Source organism: Scophthalmus maximus, chromosome 19 (genome assembly GCF_022379125.1).
Source record: "Scophthalmus maximus strain ysfricsl-2021 chromosome 19, ASM2237912v1, whole genome shotgun sequence".
NCBI lineage: Eukaryota > Metazoa > Chordata > Actinopteri > Pleuronectiformes > Scophthalmidae > Scophthalmus > Scophthalmus maximus.
The window spans coordinates 189,840-217,728 of NC_061533.1; the positions used below are offsets into that span (position 1 = coordinate 189,840).

Consider the following 27,889-nt stretch of genomic DNA (forward strand, 5'->3'; position numbering starts at 1 on the left):
TTTGCACATGAAAAAAGTAACAAAGTAGGTGTGTTGAATATTTATAATACTCTGGTAGACTTATGTATTTGTATCTACAAATTTAATGTTTGAACATAGTCGCAGGATTTGTTTCCTGATTAATCTGGATGCTAATCCAAGGCAATAAAATAATATTTTTCATCTTCTAACACTTATCTATCTAAGAAATAGAAAATAAGAATCTAAGAAAAACAAAGCATTCGTAAATATTCACTTATTTAACAAAACATTACACTTACATGGAATCAACCACTACCCAATAATCGTGTAAAACTTTTCTTATCCTTTTAACATGTATAGAGCTGTCAGGTCTTCTTTTCGGTGGTCTGTGGACATGGTGGTTGTAGTCTGAGCCAGCCACTAAGATTCTGGCTTCTTAGACTGGCTTCATTAACTGACATCTAATGCTGAAGCGCTTGCTGGCGTACAGTACATCAGGATGTGATTATAGAAGGACTCCAGCTCTGCAGTTGACCTGCAAATTCAGAGGAATCTGTTATAATACTTTTTATTAAAAATAATGAAGTCTAAAAATAGTCCTACTTACAAATTGATCACAAATTAAAATACTATGAGGGGAAATAACTTTATATGCTGCATGTAACCAACTTGCCACAAATTCTAAAACATTTGCATACATAATCTGTGGTCATGATATATGTAGTAGAGTACAGAGTAGTTCTCTTTCTCGACAGTGAAAGTTACAGTGTGTAGACAACACATGGGAACTTTAGCTTTGTCTGGAGATGCTGCTGCGTTATTGACAAGACTATGAGGGTCCCTGTACATCTACCACTGTCGATTTACAGATACAGTTAGCTCTGCTTCACGTCACATTTGCTCAGTCAAACTCTCTCACACACTCATTACACTCACAAATATAACTAGAACTGCAAACAGTGTATGACGGGGTCCAAGCTCTGGCGCATTGTTAATGGACCCTGGACATTTGAACTCCTGAAGTTATTTTAAGTGGTGAATCTGAAAACATAATTTTTGTATTGCAATAGGCCACAACCATTTTGAGTAATCACTACACCATTGTAGGCATGGTGTCAGGAGTGGACCTAAATTGAAGCTATTCAGCATCCTCTGGATCCACATTGTCAACATACATTTTATAATCTTATTAGAAATTCTGTCAGCAAAATTTGTATATTATGTGATTTTGCTGGTTTGTCCTGTATACATGACATCTCATGTTTGTCTGTCTTGGGAGAGTGTTGGGTGTACACCACCCCCATCCACCCCCCTTTTGTAATGAAAATAATTCTCAAAAATAAGGACTCGTATAAGGGTACATGAAAAAGTTTTATTTTTAAAACTTTTTGATACATCACAACATATACTGTTTTATTACAAATAGCTTTTATTCTGAAATTCCACAATGAAAAGTTCTGTAAGTTTTTGAGAAGATGTAAGAAGAAGAATGTATCTGAAGTGAAATCAGCAATTGGAAAGAGATAGTTTTATTTTAATACATTTTAATATAATATAATATTTGAGTCTAAACTTTATTTTGAAAGGCGTTTTATACTGAAATTTCACCGTTAAAAGTTCTATAATGTTTTGAGAAGATACCTTGGGTCCTATAGAATGTATCTGAAGTGAAATTAGCAATTGGGAAACAGACAGTTTTATTTTAATTTATTTTAAATATAATATAATGATTTTGCACACTTTATTTTGAAAGGCGTTTTATTTCGAAATTCCACAATGAAAACTTCTTTCAGTTTTTTGAGAAGACACCTGAGGTCCTAATGAAGGTATCTGAAGTGGAAATTAGCGATTGGACACACAATTTTATTTCTGTATATTTTTTATATATTCTTAATTTTAGTGTATAGTAAGCTGTATTTTTAAAGAGCTTTTATTCTGAAGTGCCACAGTGAAAAGTTCTGTGAATGTTATGCAATTTATCTTATTCTCATATTTATTTGGTATATGGGCATGGTTGTGTAACACTTTATTCTGGAAGCTGAAAACCGGACGTGGACACACAAATACATTTTCCACGCAATTTGATTAGTTGTATTTGACGGGGTGTGCTCGTGTAAAGTTAATACTTAATGCCCTCTTTTCAGGTAAGGTTGGTTTGACGACGGAGAAACGAATAACGGCTTACTTTACCGCAGTATGCCCTGTGGATGGCAGCAATGTGCCCTTAGGCATCCAAACTACCGGAAATAAAGAAGAAGAAGAAGAAGAAGAAGAAGAAGAACCGGAAGAAAATAGAACTGTCATGGCCTCATTGGGTTTATGAAATTCACTATTAGCAAACAGTTATTTGCAAATAAGCGGTTTTTGGTTGCACTTATTGACCAGGTGTAAGTTAGTGAGACAACAGCAGCACCACTAACACCACTAACTCTGCCACTGTGAGCTGACCGACTGGTAATTGGAGGAACTGGCAGCGTTTCAAAATGAGGACTGTTTTGATGGTGGCAGAGAAACCATCGCTGGCTCAGTCCATTGCCAAAATCCTCTCCAAAGGTGGGTACGGATATATATCTGTTAACGCGCCTTATAGTTTGAAATCTTAATTTAACGATAGGAATTTAACGAGCAATTTAACAAACCCTGGCTAAAGGCAACTTATAATGTTTCGCTTTGTGGCAGAGTACAGCGCCTTTATTGATGCAGTGTCAGTGAAGTTACTGAAATAAGTGAAACGTTGTTACTGTGAGAAGTTAAGAACTGTTTGGGCAGTCATAATTTGAGACAATAATATATAATGTAGATGTGGGTTTGAGATGTTTTATTGTGTGACACGTTTAGATGAACGCACCTCCCGACGTTAATTATACATACATATAGTTTTGAACCATGTTGTTAAAACGTCTTCAAACGTTACACAACTGTGCTGTGTACCACTGTGGTGTGTTTTATTGGAGAATATTTAATAAGCTGCCTGGATAAAATCTGTACAGACTGGACCCCAGCTGACCAGAATATGGCCAGAATATTCCATATGGACACAAGATAGCAGTTAGTGTAAAATAACTTCAATAACATGTACTATGAATTGAATGGTGACATTGTCGGTGTCCACTGGGAAAAAAAAAACAGTGAGTGAAATGGACTTTCTTTTCAGAAACTATGTTCTCAGAAACATCTTTACCACGCGCTCTGTCTGATCAAACACACATTCTTTATGGTCACTATGTCCTGTAAATTGACATTAGAGCAGTCAGTCAGTCAGTCCTGTTCAGCTGTGCCTGGAGATGGCACACATACAAGCTATGGTGATGAGCTCAAACTCCAGAGAGTAACTGGCAGTGGGGAAGCAGCTTGGGTTTTTCCTGAGGACAGGCATCCTCAGGGACACAGGGATGGTCTCGAGACCAAAAGCATTGTCGAGCCCCCTGCAGGAGTGGCTGGTGTGGCAGCTGGCCTCATGGATGACCTGAGGCACCCGGTTCAAGTCGATGTTCTCCCTGATGAGAGATGGGGAGCGGGAGAGATCAGAGACAGGCTTTCATTTAGTTAGCTTTCCGTAAGTGACTAGTATTCATATATAACTGTAACTGCCGGAATGTTCTAAGCTGAAGAAGTCAATTGATCAGCATTGGACTTCTTCATGTAATGGATTAAAGGTTGTATTGTTGAATGTGATCTACTGCATGCAATTCATAAACATATATATTGGTGTCATCTGAGAGAAATTTGATAGTACATTTTCATAAATGTGTTGATATTTATTTTAAGAGATTTATTCAAAGTCATTCAAGAGTCATGTGCTGAGATGATACGTCGATGATTACTCAGCCACTTGACAGAAATTCATTAAATACAGCTTATTTGCTTATAAAATAAATAAGCTGGATTCAAGTCACAAACCAAACATCACTCGTCGGCTTTAGAAACGATGCAACAACTTTGATAATCGCTGTGTTTTATGAAAACAAAACATGAATTGATTGTAAAACCTCATATGTGACTTTTATAGTAAAGTGAATGTTGTTGGAGTTTGGACTGTTGGTTTGATTAAACAGGACATTTGAAGATGTTGGATGTGGGTGAGAGATTAATAAAAGATGAAAAGAATCTTAAGTTGCAGCAAAAAATGCAAATGGCTTTCTGCTTCCAGCTTCTCAAATGTGTCATTTTGCTCCTCTGTTCTGTCTTCTATGGTAGTTAATTGCATATCTTTGGACTATTGGTCAAACAAAACAGTTGATCTTTTGAATGGTATTTTAATTAATTGATTAAATAACTTCTTTTTCTCTTTAGTCAGTCAGTTGCTCCTACTGCAAATTATTTTTTTTCTCTACATTATGCAAAGTGGAATCTTATGCCAGACAGCTGCAAATAATTCTTTTCATAACTGATTCCTCTGTTGTTTATTATTCAGTTAATTGTTTGGTCTATAGAATACCAATAAAATTGTAGTGTAGAATGTCATCTGTCGAAATGGCTTCCTATTTCCGATTTGTAGTTTTGTCAGACCATCGGTACAATATCAAAAATCCTGAAATTGGAAATTAATTAACAGATCAACAGATCTGAGATGCCAACACGACCCATGTTTTGCATTTTAATTCTTGTTAATCAGCTAATCTTTCCCCCACTGGCTCTCTCAGATGGATCTTTTCAGTTGAGCACAAAGTCACAAATGTTGTAGCTTAATTACAAGTGATATATAGGATGTGCACTCACACGTAGCTCCAGGTAGCGATGCTGCGTTCGTTTATGTGGCTGGGAAGGTTGACCAGCTGACTGTAGTAGTCTTGAAGGCTGTATGTGCAGAAGGATTCGTCAACACACTGACTGCCCAGTGGGATGGCCGGACACTGGTCGAGGGCCAGCAGGCACAGCAGAAAGACCCGCAGCAGCTGCACACAGAGAACCAAGACTGTGGAGTGACTTCTCTTTGTTAGCTGTACGGTGAAGTCTGGTGTTTGTCTGTTTGTCGTCTCACAGAGCTGTCCACATTTAAACTTGTATAGATGAAGAGACACTGGCACACAGTGGATTTTACCTCTATTTGTCCATCATGACTCATAATCCTCATCAAATCATAGGCAGACAACACGGCTGGCAAGTGTTTCATACTGAAACTTGCAAACGCATCACACACATTTTAGTACACATCAGGTCTCTTACCTGCAGCTTTTTCATGTTGGAAGTTTATGGCTTGGTGTGATGAAGCTTCTGTTTTTTGCCTTGAGCGCGTTGATGGGTCCTTTGACTCAGAGTTGGTTTTTGACCTGTGTCTTGATCTGTCTTTTTATATACATGTGTGTATGTATGTGTGTGTCTGGATTGATGTGTGTGTCCGTGTGTGGGTGAATGGGTTAATACTGGTTCCCATCACAATAGTTTGTGTCCATATTCCTGTCATTAGCAGTCAGCCTTGAGAGAACCATTTTATTCAGAGCGGATGTTTTTGACGGTAGAATTAAGCCAGGGTAACCAAGGGAGGCCCCTCACTTACCGGTAAAGGAACACTGCTCTCAGAGCTCTAACCTTCCTGCCTTGCTCGCCACCGCTCTGACGTCTTGTTCTACTCCACATCAGACTCATTGACATTTTATGTGAAGTTTTTGAGTGCGTTTCAAAAGTTTAGAAAAAGAGCAACTACCTACGACTCGCTTTGCGCTGCCAAGGTCAGGAAATGAACAATTCAAATTTAATGAATTCATTGTAAAGGTTCTGTGGTTGTGCGCTGACTCAAAAACAGAGCCCAGTTTCTCTTTACAAAGAATCATTTATCTTTTTTATAATTACAAAGTACCTTGCCAAACCCAAAGTTGTAAAATAAAGTGATTACCTTTTTTGAATTTGTTCAACCCTAATAAATATTATTTTTGTCACAACTGTTCCAGACATGTGGTTCTCATCCCTAATGCCTGAATACAGACAGTTTGTGCACAACTAAGAACATACCTGATAGCACTGTTTCATCCCCAAAATCACTTATAGGAATATTGCTATATTTTCAAAATCCTATGAAAAGATCAATACCAAGAAAGAATGCATCAGTCCATCTTGCAATTCTTTCTGACTTGCACTGTCGGTGACTCTCTGAACCCAAGAAGTAAATCTTACAAAAGAGCTCACGTGTCCTTAAAGATAAACACAAAGAAGAGTAATTGTGCGTCACAGAGGAAATGGCTGGGATATTTTCACAAGAGTTTGAACAATGTTAAATGACTCTGCTATTGATCACTTATGTTTAAGTGCATTGTATTCACACTTTGGTACAAAAAATACATTTAAATGTTAACAATGTCAATAACATGAAATGACAAATGGCTGATTACGACATCCTCTGCTCTTGTTGGGTTTCAGGAAATTGTACAAGTCGAAAGGGCCTCAATGGAGCATGCTCAGTGCACGAATACACCGGCAGCTTCCAGGGCCAAAGTGTACGCTTCAAGATGACATCTGTTTGTGGCCACGTGATGAGTTTGGATTTCATCGGTGTGTATCATTGCTCACTATCTCATTTTTCCTGATCTCATTTCCTTGCAGTGTATAAAATGTTTCACATTTTTGTCCACCTCTTCTCATATTCAGAGAAAGAAAAAAAAAGATAATGAAATTCACTGTTTTAACATAATGCAATTCAATAAAACAAAAAGTTAAAAGACAATACAGACAATTGGTAATTATGTTACCAAATTGTCTGCTGTCTCCAGCATTTACAGTTTCACATACAGTTTTCTTGACCGCTAGTGGTTTGACTTCTCATCTTGCTGCAGTGATGTACACAACACCCGGCCGTGGCTCAGCAGGTAGTTGTGTGTCCACCAACCCAAAGGTTGGTGGTTCGATCCCAGCTTCCGCCAGTCCACATGCAGTTGTGTCCTTGAGCAAGACACTTAACCCTAAATTGCCTCTGAAGGCTCTTCCGACAGTGTAAGAATGTGTATGAATGTGACAGAAAAAATGCGCGGGAAAATATCAGAGTTGTATGTGTGAATGGGTGAATGTGACTTACCTGTAAAGCGCTATATGACTAGGAAAGTGCTTTATAAATATGTTTCCTCAACATCTTAAAGTGTCAACTTCCTCATTAGATGCCTCACTATGTCTTGCTTTATGTAAAAATTAGATTTACACTTTCATTTGGGTTTATTTGAGTTTCAACACCAGCGTCCAAACTCATGATTTGGATTTCTTGGAATTTCTTACTAAAACAGCTTGGTCCTTCTTTTTCCAAGGGAAGTACAATAACTGGGACAAGGTGGACCCTGCAGAACTCTTTAGCACAGCTCCCACTGAAAAGAAGGAGGCCAACCCCAAACTCAACATGGTCAAGTTCCTTCAGGTAGGTTTTAGAGGTTGACCCAGTAATTGGTTGTTACAAGACATGGGTGCATACTGCATTCTGTTTTACCATCTGAAGGTATGCGTGTCATGCCTTGTATGTAAGATGCTCGCCCTGTGTTTCTGGTGTCATGTCAGGTTGAAGGCAGAGGCTGTGACTACGTGGTTTTATGGCTGGACTGTGACAAAGAAGGCGAGAACATCTGTTTTGAGGTAATTCAGGCCCCATTAACACACTTACATTAACATGTGATCTGTCACATTGCATTATCGCCTGGTTTTTAAATACATTCTTGTTTTCTCGATTATGACTGCGTTGTAATTGCTCCTCAATATGTATATTATTTAAGATGGGCTGACCGTCAGCCAACAATGACGCGTCCAGGTGAAGCAATGCTTCTGTGTGAGCTCTTCTTCCTTTTCCTTTGCTGTATGAGGGGACATCTTTGTTAGCAGGATCCAGCAACTTAAGTGACCTTTCAACTAGTCGGGCAGATACATTTTTTTCACAGATTGCATTTACACCTGGCGGAGATCCAGTCACAACAGGAACGTTAACGTACCAAAGCTGTACAGTGGGTATATCAGTTAATTTTTTTTATTTTTCTATTCACTGAATACAGCTGCCTTCTGCTGCTCAAAACATGGTTGATGGTCATAATGAGACAGAATCAAAACACTAATGTTGAAGCTGTAAAACCAAAACCAAACAGCTACAAGGCTCTTTGGGGCTTGCAAATGATTCTGTGTAGCTTCATCATTGTGAGCGACTCCTTTCACATTGCAGTCATTGTGCAGCTTTAACTGCATCCAGGCTTCTCTGATTTGACTACGTGTGAATGTACAGCAGCGATGTTCTTTCACATTACAGTCACTCTTCATCACAACTGGGTGTCACAAATATAAATGAGCAAATACAGCTGTTGTGTTGAAGGAAGTCAGAGTATTGGGTGAAGTTACACGTGATATTTGAGAGACTTGTAGCAGCCATAGAGGAGCTGTGCTGAGATTTGTTTTCCATCAGGGAAATTCTGGGATTACACGGAAAGTGATAACTGTGCCAGTTTTGATCTTTGTGCTGCTCTTGCCTCTAAGGTACTGGACGCCATCCAGCCAGTGATGAACAAGGGGAATTCCAGAGAACAGAGTGTTTACCGTGCCAAATTCAGCTCCATTACTGACACTGACATCTGGAATGCCATGAACTGCCTTGGAGAACCCAACTGCAATGAAGCCTTGTCGGTGGATGCTCGACAGGAGCTGGACCTGCGCATCGGCTGTGCTTTCACCCGGTACACTGCTCTCTAAAGCCAGAATTACTTTGTGCTAAATTTCCAGTAGCCGTCTGGTCAAAACACCCGAGAAATTTAATGCATTTAATGCATGCATTTATTTAAGCTCGAAGAAATAAAAGCAATATATATAGTTCTAAGCACATTTATGAATATTTAGTATTGGACAATAATGGTCTTTTTGTTTTCAAATGTTTTTTGCCAATGTTGGCTTAACTGATCTGTCAAAGAAGAAATATGACAATGTGAAATTCTGAGTGACCAAGAGAGTTAATATATATAGTTCTAAGCACATTTATGAATATTTAGTATTGGACAATAATGGTCTTTTTGTTTTCAAATGTTTTTTGCCAATGTTGGCTTAATTGATCTGTCAAAGAAGAAATATGACAATGTGAATTTCTGAGTGACCAAGAGAGTTAATGACCATCCAAGCACTAATTGATTTCAGTGTTTGATTTTCTAGTAAATGAGTAAAACATTGAGTTAAAACAAAATCAGCTGGTATTCAATTGAATACCTTAGCTCTTGATACAGAGGTTGAATCACAATAACCACAAATCAGTGTTCAACTTAATGACATGGATTTATTATAATGTTTCTTCCACATGTATATGTAGACATGCAAGTGATGCACAAATAATTTTTAGTAAACAGAACAGGGGACGATAAATAACAGCAGAAAAAAATGACCCTTAGTGCCATTAGTGTGTGAATGGGATGTATGAGTAGAGAAGTGCTATATATAGAGCCCCTGTATGAATGTGTGAGTGAATGGTTGAATGGGTGAATGTGATGAATAGTTTACAGTCCTTTGAGTTTCTGTTAAGATTAAGAGAAATGCTGTATATGCAGCCAATTAACTATTTAATACAAAAAGGTAAAAACAGTACAGATCAGCCTCGCCCAACAAGACACCAAATGGGTGCTCCTGCCTCATACAGTACTGTATGTATTAGATTGACAATCTCATGGAGAACACCACGATCTCTCCAAGCATGTGATGCAGTTAATGATGTGGACAAACTAGGGATGGGCACGAGCAGTATATTCCAAGATCGAGGGATCGCATCAATTCGAGGGCCAATCGAGTACTCGTTTTTTTAAATCTATTTTTAGAACACAACGCATCTTTCTGAAGGAATAACGATGCACAGCAATACAGCCTACCCAACACGTAATGCTTATTCTCAATCAAAACAGTCACAGAAATTGACAATGAAGTTGACTTGACACAGTTATCCTTTAATGATTTATTTTTCATAACTCCAAAAAATTTTCCTTACAAAAACGTAATTAAATTTACGGGTCACACTTAACTTGACTTAACGTTGAACAAACGCTGTAGGCTTGTAATGGTAAAATGAACGGGAAAAAAAACACAATAAATAAAATTCTTGCTCAGGAAAACGAGCATGTCAACGCGTTCGAGAGAAAGGCGAGAACATATTCTGTTTATGATCAGTCCCGATGCGGAGAAGACGTGCTCCGCTGGCACAGAGGTGTCAGCATTACGCTGATCCTGAGCGTTCAGTTTTTTGTACCGGTGCCTGTTGGACTTCCACCACTCCAGTGGGTTTTGCTGAGGACAAATGCATGGCTCACTGAAATAAGCATCATTTCTCCCCCAGGTCTCCCTCCCCGCCCAGTCGTGCACTTCCTCGTGCCGCTCCCCCGTTGTACTTCGGTCAACTGGTCCAGCAGACCTGCAGTTTTATCTGAATGTTTTATTGGTCTTTCAGTTCCCTTTAGCTGTCATTTCCTAATGACATTCTAGAGCGTGGAAATTTCAAGCTGCTAATACTGATATGTTTTTATAGCTTCCCCTGCTTTGTAGGCATCAGTTATCTTCATTTCAGATCCAACTCCTCTAAGTTCTCAAAGGAACCCCTAGCTGTTTATTGTTACCATGAGGTTTGAAGTCAGAGTCTATCATGCTCTTTTTTTACATTAATAAACGTAGTCGTGTATTAACATTTATCTAAGGGCTTATTTGTAATGTCCTTCTGCGATAAGGTTGTATTTTCTTCATTTCAATTTGAAAATAAATAAAATATTAAATCTACCCATGGGTGGCCAAAGCTTTGGAACATGTACAAGTGTCACATCACTGCTCATGCTGGTCATTGAGACTCCAGAAAACTAGTGTTGTGCTAGTTAGTAAACTTGAAAAGCAACAGCAGCACTTGAGAGAAGGAAAAGGAGAGCTGTAGAGACAGGTTTACCCACAGCTCCTCTCCCACCTTCTCACAGCTGACCAATAACAGTGTGAGGTATGGATTGTCAGTTTTGGAAAGTATAACCGAAATTTTCAAATGCAATTCTGATGTCAGGATAGTGTGAGGGCAGTCACTATTCCACGTGTGAGTGCACCCTCATCTAAAGCTCAAGGATTATGTAGTCATTCTTATCATAGATAAAAAAAATAATGAACAGATTCTTTCAGGGTAACACTGAGCTAGTAATGCCATCCAACAATGAAAACCTGACTTTTGTGGGTCAAATATTTTTCAGGTTCCAGACCAAGTATTTTCAGGGAAAATACGGCAATCTAGACTCGTCCTTGATCTCATTTGGACCATGCCAGACCCCCACGCTAGGCTTCTGTGTGGAACGCCATGACAAGATCCAGTCGTTCAAACCAGAGACTTACTGGATCCTCCAGGCAAAGGTAAATCTCCACCTTCACTCTGACACCATGTCAACGATCCCTGGCTTCTGTGCGATAGTGACAAAAAAATGCTGTGTTTTGTCAGGTGTTCAAACGAAAGGACAATCTACTGACATTGGACTGGAACAGGGTGAGGGTCTTCGACAGGGATGTGGGTCAGATGTTTGTAAACCTGGCCAAAACATCCAGGGAGGCACAGGTAAGAGCTGAAACCTAACTATGCCCAATTTACCTAACCTAACTTACTTTGGTTATTATTGTCAAGTGTTCATACATGAGCTATATGTCGGTTATAGCAGAGGGACTCGATATAATCACTATTCAAATGTAATGACTATTTAATGATGTTATGATCGTAAGGACAAAGGGAAGCAAAATAAAACCACATATATTTGGTAAATGAAAGTAATTTATTCTGATGAGATCAGATATATTAATTCAAAAAAAGCTATTGAGATAAACTAAATGTGGAAACAGAGCTAACAGATGCTTTTTAACACAAAGTGACAAATAAAAAGTGACAAATAAAAAGAAGAGCTCTCTAGTTAAACAGAGTTATCACTATCTATCTAACAAGAAAATCAATATGGAAACAAAATCTCACTAACTTCTTTGTATTAATAAAAGCTGTGAAAATGGTGTCCCTGTTGCCAGTTTATAAAACAGATTTACCTGTAAGCAGTCCATTTTTATAACTATACCTGGCCCAGTCCCCAGGTATTTTGTTTTCACAAGTTCTATTACATCCTTACTGACCGCCAGAGGAAGTGCTTAACACGGGATATCTTCCGTCTCGCGCATGTGCAGGTCGAATATTAATATCAACAAAGTCACATGTGACCTTGGATGACCCCCCGACTCAGGTATAAGTTGCGGTGTCATCACAAGATCGTTTCCTTTTCATCTTCTCGCTTATGCAGGTTAGTGCACGCTACTGCGATAACATTAGCTTTGGCTGAATTATAAACTATTCAGCTCGTCGCTTGTAGCCTTGTCACCCCATCGGATGGAGTTGCAGGTTGCTTGCCCTCCAAAGGCTGCAACAGGCTCTTCCTTTTCCAGTGAGGAATTGGCGGGTTCGCTGTTCGGCTCTTCCCCCGGACTGACAGACGCTCCGATCCTCGGTCATCACCAATGTGAGACCACTTCTCTCAATCGGTAAGACCGATTAAAGTTGATACTATTCTAGCAGGAGTTAGCAGATATTGATATTGTTTCAGTGACACGTGTCCGCACTCCATTTTCACTGCATTTATCGTTTTTCCACTGATTAGCAGAATGTTTTCGCTCGAGCTGGCTTTGTGTCACTTCGTTATTCTTAGTTACGATAATGAGAGCGGGTTCGCTCGGTGAAGCATTACACATTGTTTTGTGTCCAGTTCTTACGGTTAGCAGAGTGTTCTCACTCAGTCTAACTCGGTTGGACGCTTGCACGAGCACACTGTGCCGGCTATATATTGATTACTTCTGCCCTAGGTGTGACGTACTGTGTCGGTGGAGAGAGTGTTTCCGCTCTCTTCTCACCAAAGCATTAAGATAAGATAAGATAAGATATACCTTTATTCGTCCCACAATGGGGAAATTCGGGCATTACAGCAGCAAAGTGGACAGAAAAATATATAAGAAATGCACAAAAAAATAACATTAAATAAAAAACAAAAACAAAGGTATATAAATACTATATACAGGGCAGTAGCAATAGTTGCACATGGAATATTACAAATATAAAATATAAATATTGCACAGTTAGTTATTGCACTTTAAATGTATCTGTGAATTGAGTGGTTGAGTCCTGTGTGTGTGTGTGTGTGAGAGAGAGAGAGAGAGATTTTTTTTTTGATATTTATAAAAATAATGTTTATTAAGTTTTACAAGAGAACATCACGGTCCTCTACAAATGAAATGAGTAAAAAAAAAAAACACAACAACAAAATAACAGAAAACCAGAATGAATCAGGTCATAAACACAGAGTGAAGAGAGAGAGAGAGAGAGATTTGATTTTTTTAAAAACAATGTTTATTAAGATTTACAAGAGAACATCACGGTCCTCTACAAATGAAATGAGAGAGAAAAAAAAAAACACACAACAACAAAATAACAGAAAACCAGAATAAATCAGGTCATAAACACAGAGTGAAAGATGAGCTCTCCCTCCGTCACTGAACACACAGCCGTGGTGAAACACCACTGATTCAAAAACTCTTGCATGTCGTTCATCAGAGAGAGAGAGAGAGAGAGAGAGAGAGAGAGAGAGAGAGAGAGAGAGAGAGAGAGAGAGAGAGAGAGAGAGAGAGAGAGAGAGAGAGAGAGAGAGAGAGAGAGAGAGAGAGAGAGAGAGAGAGAGAGAGAGAGAGAGAGAGAGAGAGAGAGAGAGAGAGAGAGAGAGAGAGAGAGAGAGAGAGAGAGAGAGCGAGCGAGCGAGCGAGAGAGCGAGCGCAGTGCTGGTTATACAGTCTCACAGCAGCAGGAAGGAAGGACCTGCGGTACCGCTCCTTCACACACTTAGGATGAAGGAGCCAGTCACTGAAGGAGCTGTTCAGTGCAGAGACAGTGTCCATCACTGATGATAGCTTTGCTACCATCCTCCTCTCTCCCACCACCTGCACTGTGTCCAAGGGGCATCCTAGGACAGAGCTGGCCTTCCTGATCAGTCTGTCTAGTCCTGTCAGCTGTTGACATGTTGCTGCTCCAGCAGACACACACCACAGTGTCAAAGAAGGTCTTGAGGAGCACCCCCTGCACTCCAAAGGACCTGAGTCTCCTGAGCAGGTACAGTCTGCTCTGGCCCTTCTTGTAGAGTGCCATGGTGTCTGTCCAGTCTAGTTGATTGTTCAGGTGAACACCCAGGTTCAGGTGCTCTCGTTCAGTCTAACTTGGTGGAACGTTTGCTATTATCGACAGCTACTGTACTAGTGAAGAGTGTCTTCGCTCGCCTCTCACTGCATAGACTGTAACATACTATAGAAGCCACTACTACGATGGACTCTCATGCTTGTAGGACCTGCATGGCTCCTCTCTAGCCCGAGGATGACCTCTGCCCCTCTTGTCTTGGCCTCGGACATTTGAGGGAGGGTCTCTCAGAAGACCCATGTATGAATTGCAGTTACATCCCTCGTGCAGTAAGAGCTGCTAGACTGGCCGAGGTGGAATGCTTCATGGATGATGCTGCCCAGCCCAGCCTACTCGTTCCAATCAGCAAGCCGCAGAGGCTGCAGGTGCTCCCTCCAGGAAGACAGCTAAATCTGACAAACTGTCCTCTAAGGTGAATCTGCTGGCCCAGATGAAGTCTGTCCTCCTGTCCCTCCATTCTGATGCTGGTACTGCACCCGAACCAACCATGCCTCAGTTGGTTCCGGAGGAGGATATTATATCAGTGGCAGCTTCTGCCACTCACTTTCATGACTTGGGGGATGAGGCGCCCTCCCAGGCCTCTAAACCTGGCTCTCATTCCTCCGCTCAGAGCTCTTTGGAAGGGATGGAAATGGGCACCATGAGGTCCATCATTCGCACAGCAGTAGCGCGGGATGCGGCAAAATTCTGCCTTGACCAAATGCCAGCTATTGAGCCGACTATTGCGTCCCTAATAGTTTCCCCTGATGAGGCCCTGAGGCCAGATGCCAAGTGCCCTAGACCACAATGTCAGGTCACAGATGACTTCCTCTCTAAGGCTTACGACACATCGGCGCACATGGGTCGTATCGGCGTCTCTCTCTCGCATCTCATGCTTGCCCTCTCAGCTTCCCTGCAGCAAGCCAATGTGACACGTCCACCACCAGCCTCAGTGACGCTTCATTGCAGGCTTTTGCTTTCATGTCAAGGGAACTAGGGCGTCTGATGTCCACTTTTGTTCAGACTCGCCGCCAGATTTGGCTTGGCAGTAGCCCTCGTCAGAGACGTGTAGGAGCGCCCTCCGTAAGGTTCCAGTGGAACCAGGGGAGATGTTTGGCTCCGCTGCTCTACAGCTGCTCGAACGGACTGTCCAAGCCAGTCAGACCAGGCGACAGTCCTCAGGTCTACACAGAGATATTCCCCCCTCTCACAGGGTTAGGGGTTCTGCATCGGCCCCCAGGGCCCGCCCTCGGCCACAGTCTCGGCCTAGTGGCCACCCTGCTGAGAGCCCTATCCGCTTCCAACTGGGGGCCTGCTCACTTTCCTTCTACGCAACCTCAGGCCGTGGGGCCTAACCGTCGGCCAGGGACTGTTGTCACTGCACCCCCTGCAGAGGTGGCTGAACAGCTTCCACTTGGACGCCTTGTGGCAAAGACACAAAAGGCTCGAGGTGTCTCAACCGTGTCTTCTTGCTCTATTACCATGGAGGAAGAGGTCGTACATGACGAGAGGGTTGCCCATGGGCTGTGTTCTGTTCTGTCGCGAAACCTTCACGACAGATGCCTCCACATCGGGATGGGGCGCAGTGTGGCGTGGCAAAACAGAACAGTTCGGGGGCAGTGGTCTGCTTAGGACTGCACAGAGCATGTTTATGTGCTAGAGCTACGGGCCGTGCACCTAGCACTCAAGCACTTCCTGCCATACCTGAGAGGCAAGCATGTGTTTGTCCGGTCAGACAACACCTCAGCCGTCTTCCATATAAAGGGGGGGCACCAAATCCGCAGGGTTACTGCGGGTGTCCCAGGACCTTCTGACGTGGGCTGCCCCCCGCCTTACCAGCCTAAGGGCAATGTATCTACCGGGAGAAAAGAATCAGATTGCGGACTTCCTTTCCTGTCACAAGCCTCCACCTGGGGAGTGGCGACTTCAGCCAGAAGTGGTACACAGCATCTGGGGTCTCTTCAGCAGAGCGGAGGTGGACCTCCTTGCCTCGGAGGTGTCAACCCACTGCCCCCTCTGGTTCTCCTTGATGGAGATGACCAGGCCTCTGGGTCAAGATGCTCTGGCTCATGCATGGCCGGAGAGTCTTCTCTATGCATTTCCACCGTTTTCCGCTGATCTTCCAGACGCTTCTCAGGGTGCTTCGTCAGGGCCACAGGCTTCTTCTGGTGGCCCCTTTCTGGCCAGCCAAGACTTAGTTTTCACGGCTGAACAGACTATGCTGAGGGACACCCTGGCACCTTCCAGACAGGACAGACCTCTTGTCTCAACTGAGGGGTCGGATTTGTCTCCCGACCCTTGCCGCCTTCAGATTTGGGTTTGGCCGCTGCAGGACCTGACACGCTGCTCAGCGTAGCATAGCGCCTGTCAAAAGTACTATTTTAAATGCCAGAGCGCCTTCTACCCGTCTGCAATATGAGAACAGGTGGAAGCTGTTTTCTGACTGGTGTACAGCTGAAAGCAAGGATCTGGTACACTGCTCGGTGTTGATGCCCTATGTTTGCCTCCATTTGAACCCTTGGCACAGGCAGAGCTGAGGTGGTTGTCGGCCAAAACGTCTTTTCTCGTTGCCATCACTTCAACCAAGCGTATAGGTGAGCTACATGCTTTGTCTGTCAGCGCTTCTTGTCTGAGGTGGAACTCAGATGGCTCGGGCTTTACTCTGTGGCCGAATACAGCTTGCACGCTCGCACCTCAATCAGCCTATCCAACTGGCACAGTTTGACCCCCCATTAGGTGAGGGGGACTACAACTCGGGGATGCTATGGCCGTTGCGGGCCCTTAAAGCCTATGCAGACACTACTGCAGAAATAAGGTAGTCCAACAAGCATTTTGTCTGTCACTGTGGTCCTAGGAAAGGTTGTGCTCTCTCAAAGCAACGCCTGTCCCACTGGATCGTGGACGTCGTAGCCTATCATACGGGGCAAAGGGCCATCCTCTACCATCCGGAGTGAAATGCCACTCTACCAGGAGTGTCTCCACGTCATGGGCCATCCTGAAAGGGGTGCCCTTGGAGATCATATGTGCTGCGGCCTCATGGGCATCACCGAGTACATTCTTCATATACTACAGTGTAAACGTTGCCACCCCCCATCCGTTAGGCGTGGTTCTTCAGCCAAGTTCATCTGCTTCATCATCTGTGGTCAGTAAGGATGAAATAGAACTAAATTTACGGATGTAACTACGGTTCTATGAATCAAGTCTCTGGTGACAAAACAAGAGGCATGCTGGCAAGCTGAGGGAACATCTTCGGGCTCCCTGGAGCATGTGTAGCTCCAATCAGGATCCAGGGCCCAAGGGGAATCAAGGGCAGGCCACATCTCCAGCAGCTGGAACCAATCTCATTCAGCCTGTAACAAATAACATAATGTGTTTCCAATAATATTTTAAAGGAGGTTGAAATTGTTGAAATGTTTGACCAAAATACAATTTCTTCTTTCTGTTTTTCTTAACCTACTTGCTTTTTTGGGACCCGTCTATGTTTCCTGTATTTCAAATCCCCAAGGATGAGATCATTTTCCTGACCAAACTTGACGTCTGTTATAAGCTATATGATACGTGTCTTAAAACAGGTGGAGTCGGTGAGTAAGAAAGAGAAAGCCAAGCAGAGGCCCCAGGCCTTGAACACAGTGGAGATGTTGAGAGTGGCCAGTTCTTCCTTAGGTATATTTACATCAACATAAGCAGCATTTCATCAATCATCATTGCTGGATGTAATTTTTTAAATATGTGAATACATACATGTATGTTATTATGCTGTCACTGGTCAGTGCATATGTTCAGCATTTCTGATTATTCATTTAATTGTCTGGACTAAGAAATGTACGGAAAAAGTGATTACGGACCCTCAAAGAACAGAAAATAGGGAATGACAACATCACATTTTCACTTCAAATTTGGATATATGTTTAGATAATTTTTGAATGACATTTAGAGTCAAGTTGTAAAGGATTAAACAACACTTCATTCTATATTTTTCTCTAAATTTTCTTAAAATCTTTAAAATCTGTCCCTCAATACTTTCTGACTTCCCACCCAGACTTCCCCTCAGTCCCAAGTCCGTTGATTCCTAATGAAGAAATAAATCATTAAAAAGGCTGCATACACATATAGTTACATGGCTTGGTAACTGTCACTGTACTTAATTGCAGACATCACTCAAACTGGAGGAAGTGGTGCGTTTGTTATAAACATTTGGTGTTGTAGTGAGTATTTGGGGCAGTAAGTTTGGGTATTTACAAAATGTAGCATATCACCAGCCTTATCCTTTAAACAAAATTTATTCAGACTTGGTATTAAAGATGTTTTCAGATAATGGACAAATTGAACAGGAAAATATCTTAACCATGTATTACATATTACAAACTTATGTAATTTCAAAACAAAAGTAATTACAGAATTCATTCTCCGACACAGTTGTCTGTATTTGTGGGGATGGACTTTACTTTCTAAAATCTTAAGAAAGCTGTGACTCAAGGATAAAAATCCGTCTGGCCATCAACCTTATTCAGAGAGAGACCTAATAGGACCATGAAATAAGAGCTAAGGTTCCTAGGTTTGCAAGAATGTTGCAAAAATTCTGAGGAGTTTTTTTTCTTTCTGTCTAAGGCATGGGTCCCCAGCATACCATGCAGATTGCAGAGCGCCTGTATACACAGGGCTACATCAGCTACCCACGTACTGAGACAACCCACTACCCAGAAAACTTTGATCTGAAAGGAACACTGGCACAGCAGACCAACAATCCCTTTTGGGCAAAAGAGGTGAGGGCACCGGGGGGCTCACGGATAGATTCAAAGCCAGCCGTGAATGCATACAGAAACAGTTTCATTGTATTCAAGAGTGGATATACATACAACAAATATGTTTCACCTCTCAGGTGAAAGCTCTGCTTTCAACTGGATTGAACCGACCCCGGAAAGGATCTGATGCAGGAGACCATCCACCCATCACTCCAATGCATGCTGCATTAGAGGGAGAACTGGGTGGGTCATGCAACTAATTAGATTATGGATAATAGGTAATGAATTTCACCCCTGAGAGCCAAAACAGAGGGCAAGACATCACCTGTCAAACCAGATGATCCCTTGTATTTCATGTTCTGGTGATGGACTTGACGTATTGTTAATGAAGGACAGCATTTTTATGACTTTTTATACTGATCACTCAACACAAACATTAAATTTACCGTCTCAGAGGATTATTTACCCAAATTACAAACCTGTCGTTTACTTTTTTGTTCATATCCATGCAAATAGTTTTGTTTTCATATTGACAGACAGATTTTCACTGTTCATTTCAACTTCTAACCCAGGTTCTCTCTCTTTCACAGGCAGCGATGGCTGGCGGCTATACGAGTACATCACGCGGCATTTCATTGCAACTGTCAGTCAGGACTGCAAGTACCTGCAGACCACAATCGACTTCAGCATTGGCACAGAGCTCTTCTCATGTAGCGGCAAAACCCTGATCTCCCCAGGTACAGCCAGCTGGTGACTTGCAGCATGCTTCTCGAGCACCAAGCTGCAGCTGGCACTTAGCACTTTTGTAGCTCCAAATGCCAACAAGGATTTTGGATATAGTAACGATACAGTAGTTAAGTTTTGGAGAGTTTAAATCATCACACGTGTGAAATGAATCTTTTTTCTATTTAATTAACTCAGTTAATTTCTTTTTAACCTTTAAAGGTCCCGTATTGTCAAAATTGAGATTTTCTGTCATTTTTCATAATAAATAAGGTCTAGGGGCTTTTTAAGTACCGTGAAAGGGTCAAAACGGTCAATCCCCAGACAAATACACACAGCCTGCATTCAGCAGCTGCTTTTTTTTTACGAGGCATCAGGACTTACTTAGGAATGTGATGTCACAGCTACACAGTCGCGGCCTTCAGCCGTTCCCCGCATGGCCCACCCGGTCATTCCGTTGCTAAGCTATCAATAACACGAGAAAATGTTGAGGAAAATCTGTTCAGTCGTTGGATGTCAGGAAGCTACATCATTGGACAGGCTTCCGAAGGATATTAATACAAGAGACCAGAACTAACTCAGAATTATTTTACCTTTGCAAAATTCATCGGTAACTGGTGTCAGCCTTGACACGCGACGTGGAGCTGTTGCTGGGGCAGAGACGCTGTATGCTCTGAACAGTGAAGTAGCGGGCAAACCGGAGCAGTGACTGAGGCGACGGCGGCCGAGACCGGATACCGATGAATTTTTTGTAGTGTAGGGAGGTAGTTTCTCCAGGGCAGAAGCTGCCTAAGGGGGGATAACCCATTACTTTTCCCCCAACAGCACTTCTGAGTGTTTGAGGAGGTGGTTGGCCTGGCCGTGCGTGGCTCAGAAAACAGTCAGCCAATCAGAAGAAAGGCTCATGTATATTAATTAGGCAGGCCAAAAACCGAAAACAGCTATAAAACCATATTGGGATGGTTTTTGGTACTTAAAACCACAAAAATATATTTTTAATATATCAAAACTTCAAGTTAAACACCAGGAAAGGGGTATAATATGGGACCTTTAACTATTTCCTCTTGCCTTACTACTACTACTACTGTTGGTAGTAATAATAATAATATTCATAATCATTTAAATAGGGGGACTTTTTTAATAGTTAAATTAATTTTTTTCACAATCTGATCGCCACACCCATCCTAACCTATAAATACAGCTAAATCTGAAACACACACATTTTTCCATCCATGCATATCTAAAGAAATCAACGTAACATCTAAATACATATGATTGGCAGTTAATTTGTGTCTTACTTTGTCCCCTAAAGCATCTTGTGATGCTACTGTTAAGTTTACATAGTTGAATGTTTTTGATGAAAACAATCCTGCAGGTGTTTGCTAGTGACTGATTTACACATTTCTCAAGTTTCCACTGGCTAAAGCATTACTCATGACCAGACATGCTGCGCCTCTGTCTCATTAATCTATAGTTTAAAACTTGATAGCTGGGAAGAACCTTGCTAAATGTATATTCTGTTTATCTATTCTCAGGTTACACAGCAGTAATGCCTTGGCAGGGCATCCCTCTAGAAGAGGCCATGCCAGAATGTGAGCGTGGAGACACTTTCACAGTAGACGAGATTAAGCTGGTGGAAAAGCAGACCAGTCCCCCAGACTACCTGACTGAAGCTGAACTCATCACACTCATGGAGAAACATGGCGTTGGTAAACAGGAATACTGCCTGTTGGATACCTTTGCTGTTTATGTCTCTGACTGAAAGTATAAGAGAGAAAACAATCAGGACATAGTGTTGGACTCATGTCTCAAAAGGATGAATACCATTTGAAGCAGTGTTTTTAAACACAAGCTGTTCAGATGAAATCAGTAGGTCTGATGTGCTGGAAGGATATACTGAATGCCTTTGTGTAAATATTAGAAAATCCAAACTCACCATTTGATGCTGGTATTCATTTAATTCTTCATTTGCATGACTTGCATGACAGAATTAATTTGCCGAGCAATGACAATAATAACGGTAGAACAGTTTTACAGATTACTTCCCTCCCCCCTCCAGGTACTGATGCCAGCATCCCTGTCCACATCAACAATATCTGCCAGAGGAACTACGTTACAATAGAGAATGGGCGTAAGTTGAAGCCAACAAACCTGGGCATTGTCCTGGTACATGGCTACTACAAGATAGGTAATTTGCCGTTATATTTTTGTACATTGTCTTACATCTATATGGGATTGGTTGCTGTGCATTAATTCCAAGTTTCTTGAAAAGTGCTGCATCATCTTTGGAAAATATGTAATGTTTTTGTGATTTACAGATGCTGAGTTGGTTTTACCTACCATACGCAGCGCCGTAGAGAAGCAACTGAACCTTATTGCGTTGGGTAAAGCCAACTTCCAACAGGTCCTACAGCATACGCTGGATATCTTCAAGAGGAAGTTTCACTTCTTTGTGGATTCCATCACAGGTAAGTTTACTGCAGCTGTGTCAGTGTCTGCAAAAAGCGTTCATTGTGTAAATCCTACTGAAGATGGGCTAACTGTAAGAGCTGTGATTGGCTGTTCATGTGGTCCAAATGTTCCTGTTGCTATTGGGCTTTGCCGAGATTGAAGACAATATTAAGGAAAGATGAAGACTCTTCCTTTTCATAAACAAACCTCTAACAAAGCAATTTCATTGAAGTCCCTCTGCTCACAGCGATCACAGCTCTGTATGAACATATGCACCGCGACAGCATAGCGGTCATCTCCTTTTTACTAATGAGGCCTGGGGAAATTTTATAGTGGATGTAACTGCAGTTGATGCTCAAGTTTAAATTTAAAACTTATGCTTAGGGTAACTGTTGTGGGACACCCATTAACCCCATGAGTTGAGGATCAATGCAACTTAAACATTCTGTCTGTACCAGCTATTAATTGGCCATCACGTTACCTGGATAAAGGTGGATATATGCTTGAGGCATCGGTCCGTCCGCACGGCCGCAGTGACGTCATTTTGATTCACAGTGCGCATATTGGCCGTTTCGTAAGGACGTGCACCTCTCATTTTTTGTAACTTGGCGCCCGCAGCACTTCCGGCGCATTGGCGATATGGACGAGCTGGAGGCAAAACTTGAACCGGTCCGCCTGTACAGGCTCATCTGGTCTGTCAATGAGGCAGATATTCACAAATGGTAAAAACAGAATAATTCATGGCCCTGTTGAGATCTCTCCTTTAACACTGTGAAGTTTAAAAGCTAGCTAGAGCCAGACAGTGTTGTTCAGGGAGAATGAGGGGAGGTTTTTACTAGGACACTGAATCCGCCCCCGACATGTCTGTCGTCGTTCAGACCACCTTCTTCTTTTACGTCATTTTCTGAAAGCAAGTTTAAAACCACAATTTCTTCCTCATCCACCGATCCTAACACCATCTCTGTCGCCGTTGCCATTGGGCTTGACGCCTCTTTCTTCTTCTTGTGGTGATTCCAGCGGTAAATATAATGTTTTGTCAGAAGCTACACCTTTTGTTTAGGAGAGGACTGCACTGTCAGATGGCCTGAAGCGCGAGTGTAAACGAACTGTGAACTGCTGTTTCGCCTCAGCCGCCATGCGCACGGACCGATGCGTCAAGCATAAAGCTACCTTACCTTGATGGCCACTTAACCAGAAAAGGATGCAGGCCTCAGCGGTACCCCCAGTTAGTTAGACTACCTTGACTTACTTGTGTGGAAAGGCTCACTCAGGTCTGCTTCAGTCCTCTTTTCATTTTGTTAACTATGTGCATGGTTTATTACCAATGGCAAGACAATAGTCTCAATAACATTGACAAATGTGTTTTACATGATCAGAAAATAAAAAATGTTTCACAAATCTCTATGACTATATATAGTCACATGAATGGAATATCTACTAGCAGACTTAATGAATGTTAAATATTAGGCTTGTAACATTAGTTCATAATGTAAATCAAGAGTCTTTTTATTAAAATTAATCGTTCGACTCATACTCGCTGCAGACGATGAACCACCTGGATATCCTGCCATGACTTCAATGGCTTACTTGTCTGGACATGATCTCCTTTTGCTTAGGTGACATTTTGATTGAGTTGACATTTTTTTTGCAGGATCATGTCAATAACAAAGATCCATGATAATTCAGTAGCAAGGTTCGAAAGGTAGAAGAGAATGTTGGAGGATTTACTGTACAGCAGAGCATTAAAGCTTTATAGGAATTTTTCGCACTCTCTCAGCATAAAATAAACAGAGGGAACCTATATCCATAGGTATGTTAAGGTTAATTCCTGTGTAACTTCAGCTAACAGTATCTGTCTGTCGTGTTTTATAGGCATGGATGAGTTGATGGAGGTCTCCTTTTCCCCCATTGCCGCCACTGGAAAGCCCCTGTCCCGCTGTGGCAAGTGCCACCGCTTCATGAAGTACATCCAGGTCAGCACAGCAGTCAAAATTACTGTTGACAATAAAAAAGAGCACAAGTTTAGAAAGCTTGGCTACACAAATACCAGTTTGAATAAAGCTTTCTGAAGGCATAATCAGAGACCGCAGATCTTACGTCTATATCCGGGACGTTCTAATCTGTCAGAGCCATGGCTAAATAGATGTTCTGAACCTTTCATCCTATCTTAACTGGGAGCTCTCGGCTCCTCAAGTCCTGTGCAGACCAGCTGTGCAGGATTGTGGAGCGCGTCTTCAACCTGAGCCTGAAGCTGGGGAGAGTTCCACAGCTGTGGAAGACATCCTGCATGGTGCCAGTACCAAAAGTACCGCACGCGAAGGACCTCAACAGCTACAGGCCAGTGGCTCTTACATCGCTCCTAATGAAGACGTTGGAGCGCCTGGTGCTCGTCCATCTCCGCCCCCTGGTGAGACCATCGATGGACCCGCTGCAGTTCGCCTACAAGCCCGGCATCGGGGTAGATGACGCCACCATCTTCCTCCTCCAAAGAGCTCTTTCTCACCTGGAGAAGCCTGGAAGCACTGTGAGAATCGTGTTCTTTGATTTCTCCAGTGCCTTCAACAACATCCAGCCGGTGCTCCTGCAATTATCAGGGCCAAATATCCTGTTTCTGGTTTGAGAAAATGTCTTGTTGCCCCCACAGAGCTGGCATATGTTGCATTGCCTGTTACTTCCTTGTGGCACTGGCTTTACACTGTTCATCAGCTGAAAATGCCATTGAATATTGTAAAAGGATAAGGCTTTGGCTAAGTTTTGGATCCAGCCGTCTCAGCCGAGGAATTGATCAGCAACCTTTAGTTAGCTCTCAAACACAAACTATTCTCTATTTTCTAATATTTTGGTTAAATATTATATATATGTCGAAAAACATATCCTAATGTGATTTTCTGTCAATGGTTTTTGTGACCCAGACTCTGAACAACCTGGCAGCAGCGCAGAGATACTCTCTTCTGAAGTTTAAGAGTGAGCTTCGCCCTTTTGACCAGCTGCAGGAGGCCAGTCAAAGGAGGGAGCTCACACCTGTCAATCAGTATTCAATTCAATTGCCTTTACAGTGTACAAAGAAATGAATTGTCCAGGTGGTGCAAATTGTACATAACTCGCAGACGGTAGACACATTGGAGTCTGTAGCGCCTTCCAGAGGGCAGCAGTGTGAAATGGTGGTGACCTGGGTGAGATGAGTCTCTTATGAGGTTTGTTGCCCAGCGTGGACAGTGGGTTCTGTAACTGTCCTCTACTAATCGTAAATTAGTGCCAGTATGTGAATGTGTTTTTTTTCTACTGCTTCTTTTGCAATGAGGCTCAGGGTAATACTAGCTGTTGGACGACATCACTATGGTTGATTCACTGACTAGCAAGCTCCCCATTCCTGCATTAGCTGAGACGGTAAACATCACAAGGATATGGGTTGTATATGGCTGGGGGAGCATTACGGTTCTGGGAGAGGTCATCCAAGAACCAATTAGTCCCCTTTCTGCACCACATGATGTCTGGCTGTTCAGCTCTGGCCTTCAAAGTTTGACTGACTTCATTACCATTTCCACCTGATGGAAGAACCACTTTTGAATTCATGAATGAATCATGAGGCTGCAGATCTCTTGCTCATTGCCATTGTATGGGAGTGTAATAGATTGCGTATGACTGTTAAGTGGGGTGTTCTCATGGAAACCACAAGGTAACCCCTTAATGAAATCCTCAGGGAGATAGTTCAGACAAGAAACTCGTTTTTAGATCGCTCCACAGGCACTGACAATGTACGTCAGTGTCAGTCCTGAAAGTGTATTTTAGAAATCCAGCACATGTAAGTACCTGAAGTCACATGGTGCTATCACGTGTTTCAGTAATGTTAAGTTACACATACAGTAACTTTCGAAAATATGCAAACACCTTAACTTTTAGTCACTCTGTCTAAACTTAATAACCGTCAATGCCTTTGAAACCACAACTTTGTTGCCCTCTATATGTCAGTAATGAGTTTTACCTTTTCATATCATCGACAGTGGTGAATGTGAGTTATTAATTGAATGGCACTGTGGTAAATGTGGTCCATTGGTTTTAAGGGTAGTGGCAGCAGTATTAACGCAGTATCATACTATACGATATCTCATAATATGCAGTAGAACTAGCATGCTGGACTACTTTTTCTGTTTTAAAGGATTAACAAGCTCTGTTCTTGGATTTGTTTTGAGCAACAATCTGATATTGAACCAAATTCATGTTTGACTAAAATTGACTGAGTATTCCTTCCTACAACCAAGTTGATTTTAAAGAAAGGACATTAGGTCTGAGATGATATTTAACAAGTCAATCATACAATGGAGGAGAGAAGAGGAGGGCTGGCTGTGTTTGTGAATGATAGATGGTGTAACTCTGGGCACATCACTGTCAAAGAGCAGCTCTGCTGTAGGGACTTTGAACTGTTAGCCGTTAGCATGAGGCCCTACTACTTACCGAGGGAGTTCTCACATGTAATTGTGATTGCGAGGTACAGGCCCTCTTTCTTATCTCTGGAGATTTTAATCATGCTTGTCCATCCTCCATTCTGCCCACATTCAGCCAGTATGTCAACTGCCACACAGTATGTCAACTGTTTTATTGTCACACAGTGACACACAGTGACAATAAAACACTGGACTTGTTCTATGTCAACACCAAGGAGGCATATGACCCAACACCTCTCCCTCCCCTGGGGAGATCAGATCACAACCTGGTCCATCTCCTGCATGTGTACAAACCTCTCGTGCACAGGCAACCAGCTGTGACCCGCACAGTTAGAAGATGGTCTGAGGAGACCGAAGAGGCTCTGAGGGACTGCTTCGAAACAACTGTGTGGGAGGAACACTGTGATCCTCATGGGGAGGACATCAACAGTCTCACTGACTGCATCACAGACTATATAAACTTTTGTGTGGAGAACACTGTACCCACCAGGACTGTACGGTGTTTCTACAACAACAAGCCCTGGATCAGTCCTGACATTAAGGCTCTCCTTAAGGAGAAAAATACGCCTTTAAGTCAGGAGACAATGAGGAGCTGAAAACTGTGCAGAGGGACCTGAGGAGGAAGTTCAGAGAGGGGAAGAACATGTATAAGAGGACCCCCACCCCCCTCACACCTTCAACACCCCCTACAACATCAAACAATCAGGCCCTGTGCTCCAATCTGTTCCTCTCCACAAACCAGGTGAGAAAAGAGCTCAGAAAGATCAAGGCAAGAAAGGCAGCAGGTCCGGACGGCATCAGCTCTCGGCTCCTCAAGTCCTGTGCAGACCAGCTGTGCAGGATTGTGGAGTGCGTCTTCAACCTGAGCCTGAAGCTGGGGAGAGTTCCACAGCTGTGGAAGACATCCTGCGTGGTGCCAGTACCAAAAGTACCGCACCCGAAGGACCTCAACAGCTACAGGCCAGTGGCTCTTACATCGCTCCTAATGAAGACGTTGGAGCGCCTGGTGCTCGTCCATCTCCGCCCCCTGGTGAGACCATCGATGGACCCGCTGCAGTTCGCCTACAAGCCCGGCATCGGGGTAGATGACGCCATCATCTTCCTCCTCCAAAGAGTTCTTTCTCACCTGGAGAAGCCTGGAAGCACTTTGAGAATCGTGTTCTTTGATTTCTCCAGTGCCTTCAACAACATCCAGCCGGTGCTCCTGGGGAACAAGCTGGAGCACTCAGGAGTGGATCACCACCTCACATCTTGGATTATAGACTACCTCACCAACCGCCCCCAGTATGTGAGGACGCGGGACTGTGTCTCTGATACAGTAGTCTGCAGCACAGGAGCGCCACAGGGAACAGTCTTGGCTCCCTTTCTGTTCACCCTGTACACTGCAGACTTCATGTACAGCACAGCCACCTGCCATCTGCAGAAGTTCTGACAACTCTGCC

At 42.6% G+C, this 27,889-nt stretch overlaps 1 protein-coding gene across 1 annotated transcript in view; it reads left to right on the top strand.

Annotated features, from left to right (window-relative positions):
- Positions 1 to 2,209: 2,209 nt before the first annotated feature.
- The window catches only part of top3b (DNA topoisomerase III beta), a 36,411-nt gene continuing 10,731 nt past the window's right edge, over positions 2,210 to 27,889 (top strand). The window contains exons 1-15 of the mRNA XM_035640952.2: positions 2,210 to 2,514; positions 6,316 to 6,447; positions 7,191 to 7,297; positions 7,435 to 7,509; positions 8,392 to 8,588; positions 11,103 to 11,259; positions 11,345 to 11,458; positions 17,662 to 17,752; positions 18,698 to 18,852; positions 18,969 to 19,074; positions 19,422 to 19,568; positions 21,090 to 21,263; positions 21,614 to 21,742; positions 21,873 to 22,022; positions 23,878 to 23,978. Coding sequence (XP_035496845.1) covers positions 2,445 to 2,514; positions 6,316 to 6,447; positions 7,191 to 7,297; positions 7,435 to 7,509; positions 8,392 to 8,588; positions 11,103 to 11,259; positions 11,345 to 11,458; positions 17,662 to 17,752; positions 18,698 to 18,852; positions 18,969 to 19,074; positions 19,422 to 19,568; positions 21,090 to 21,263; positions 21,614 to 21,742; positions 21,873 to 22,022; positions 23,878 to 23,978 — 1,905 coding nt within the window. The 5' untranslated portion in view covers positions 2,210 to 2,444. The remainder of the gene's footprint in view (positions 2,515 to 6,315; positions 6,448 to 7,190; positions 7,298 to 7,434; positions 7,510 to 8,391; positions 8,589 to 11,102; positions 11,260 to 11,344; positions 11,459 to 17,661; positions 17,753 to 18,697; positions 18,853 to 18,968; positions 19,075 to 19,421; positions 19,569 to 21,089; positions 21,264 to 21,613; positions 21,743 to 21,872; positions 22,023 to 23,877; positions 23,979 to 27,889) is intronic.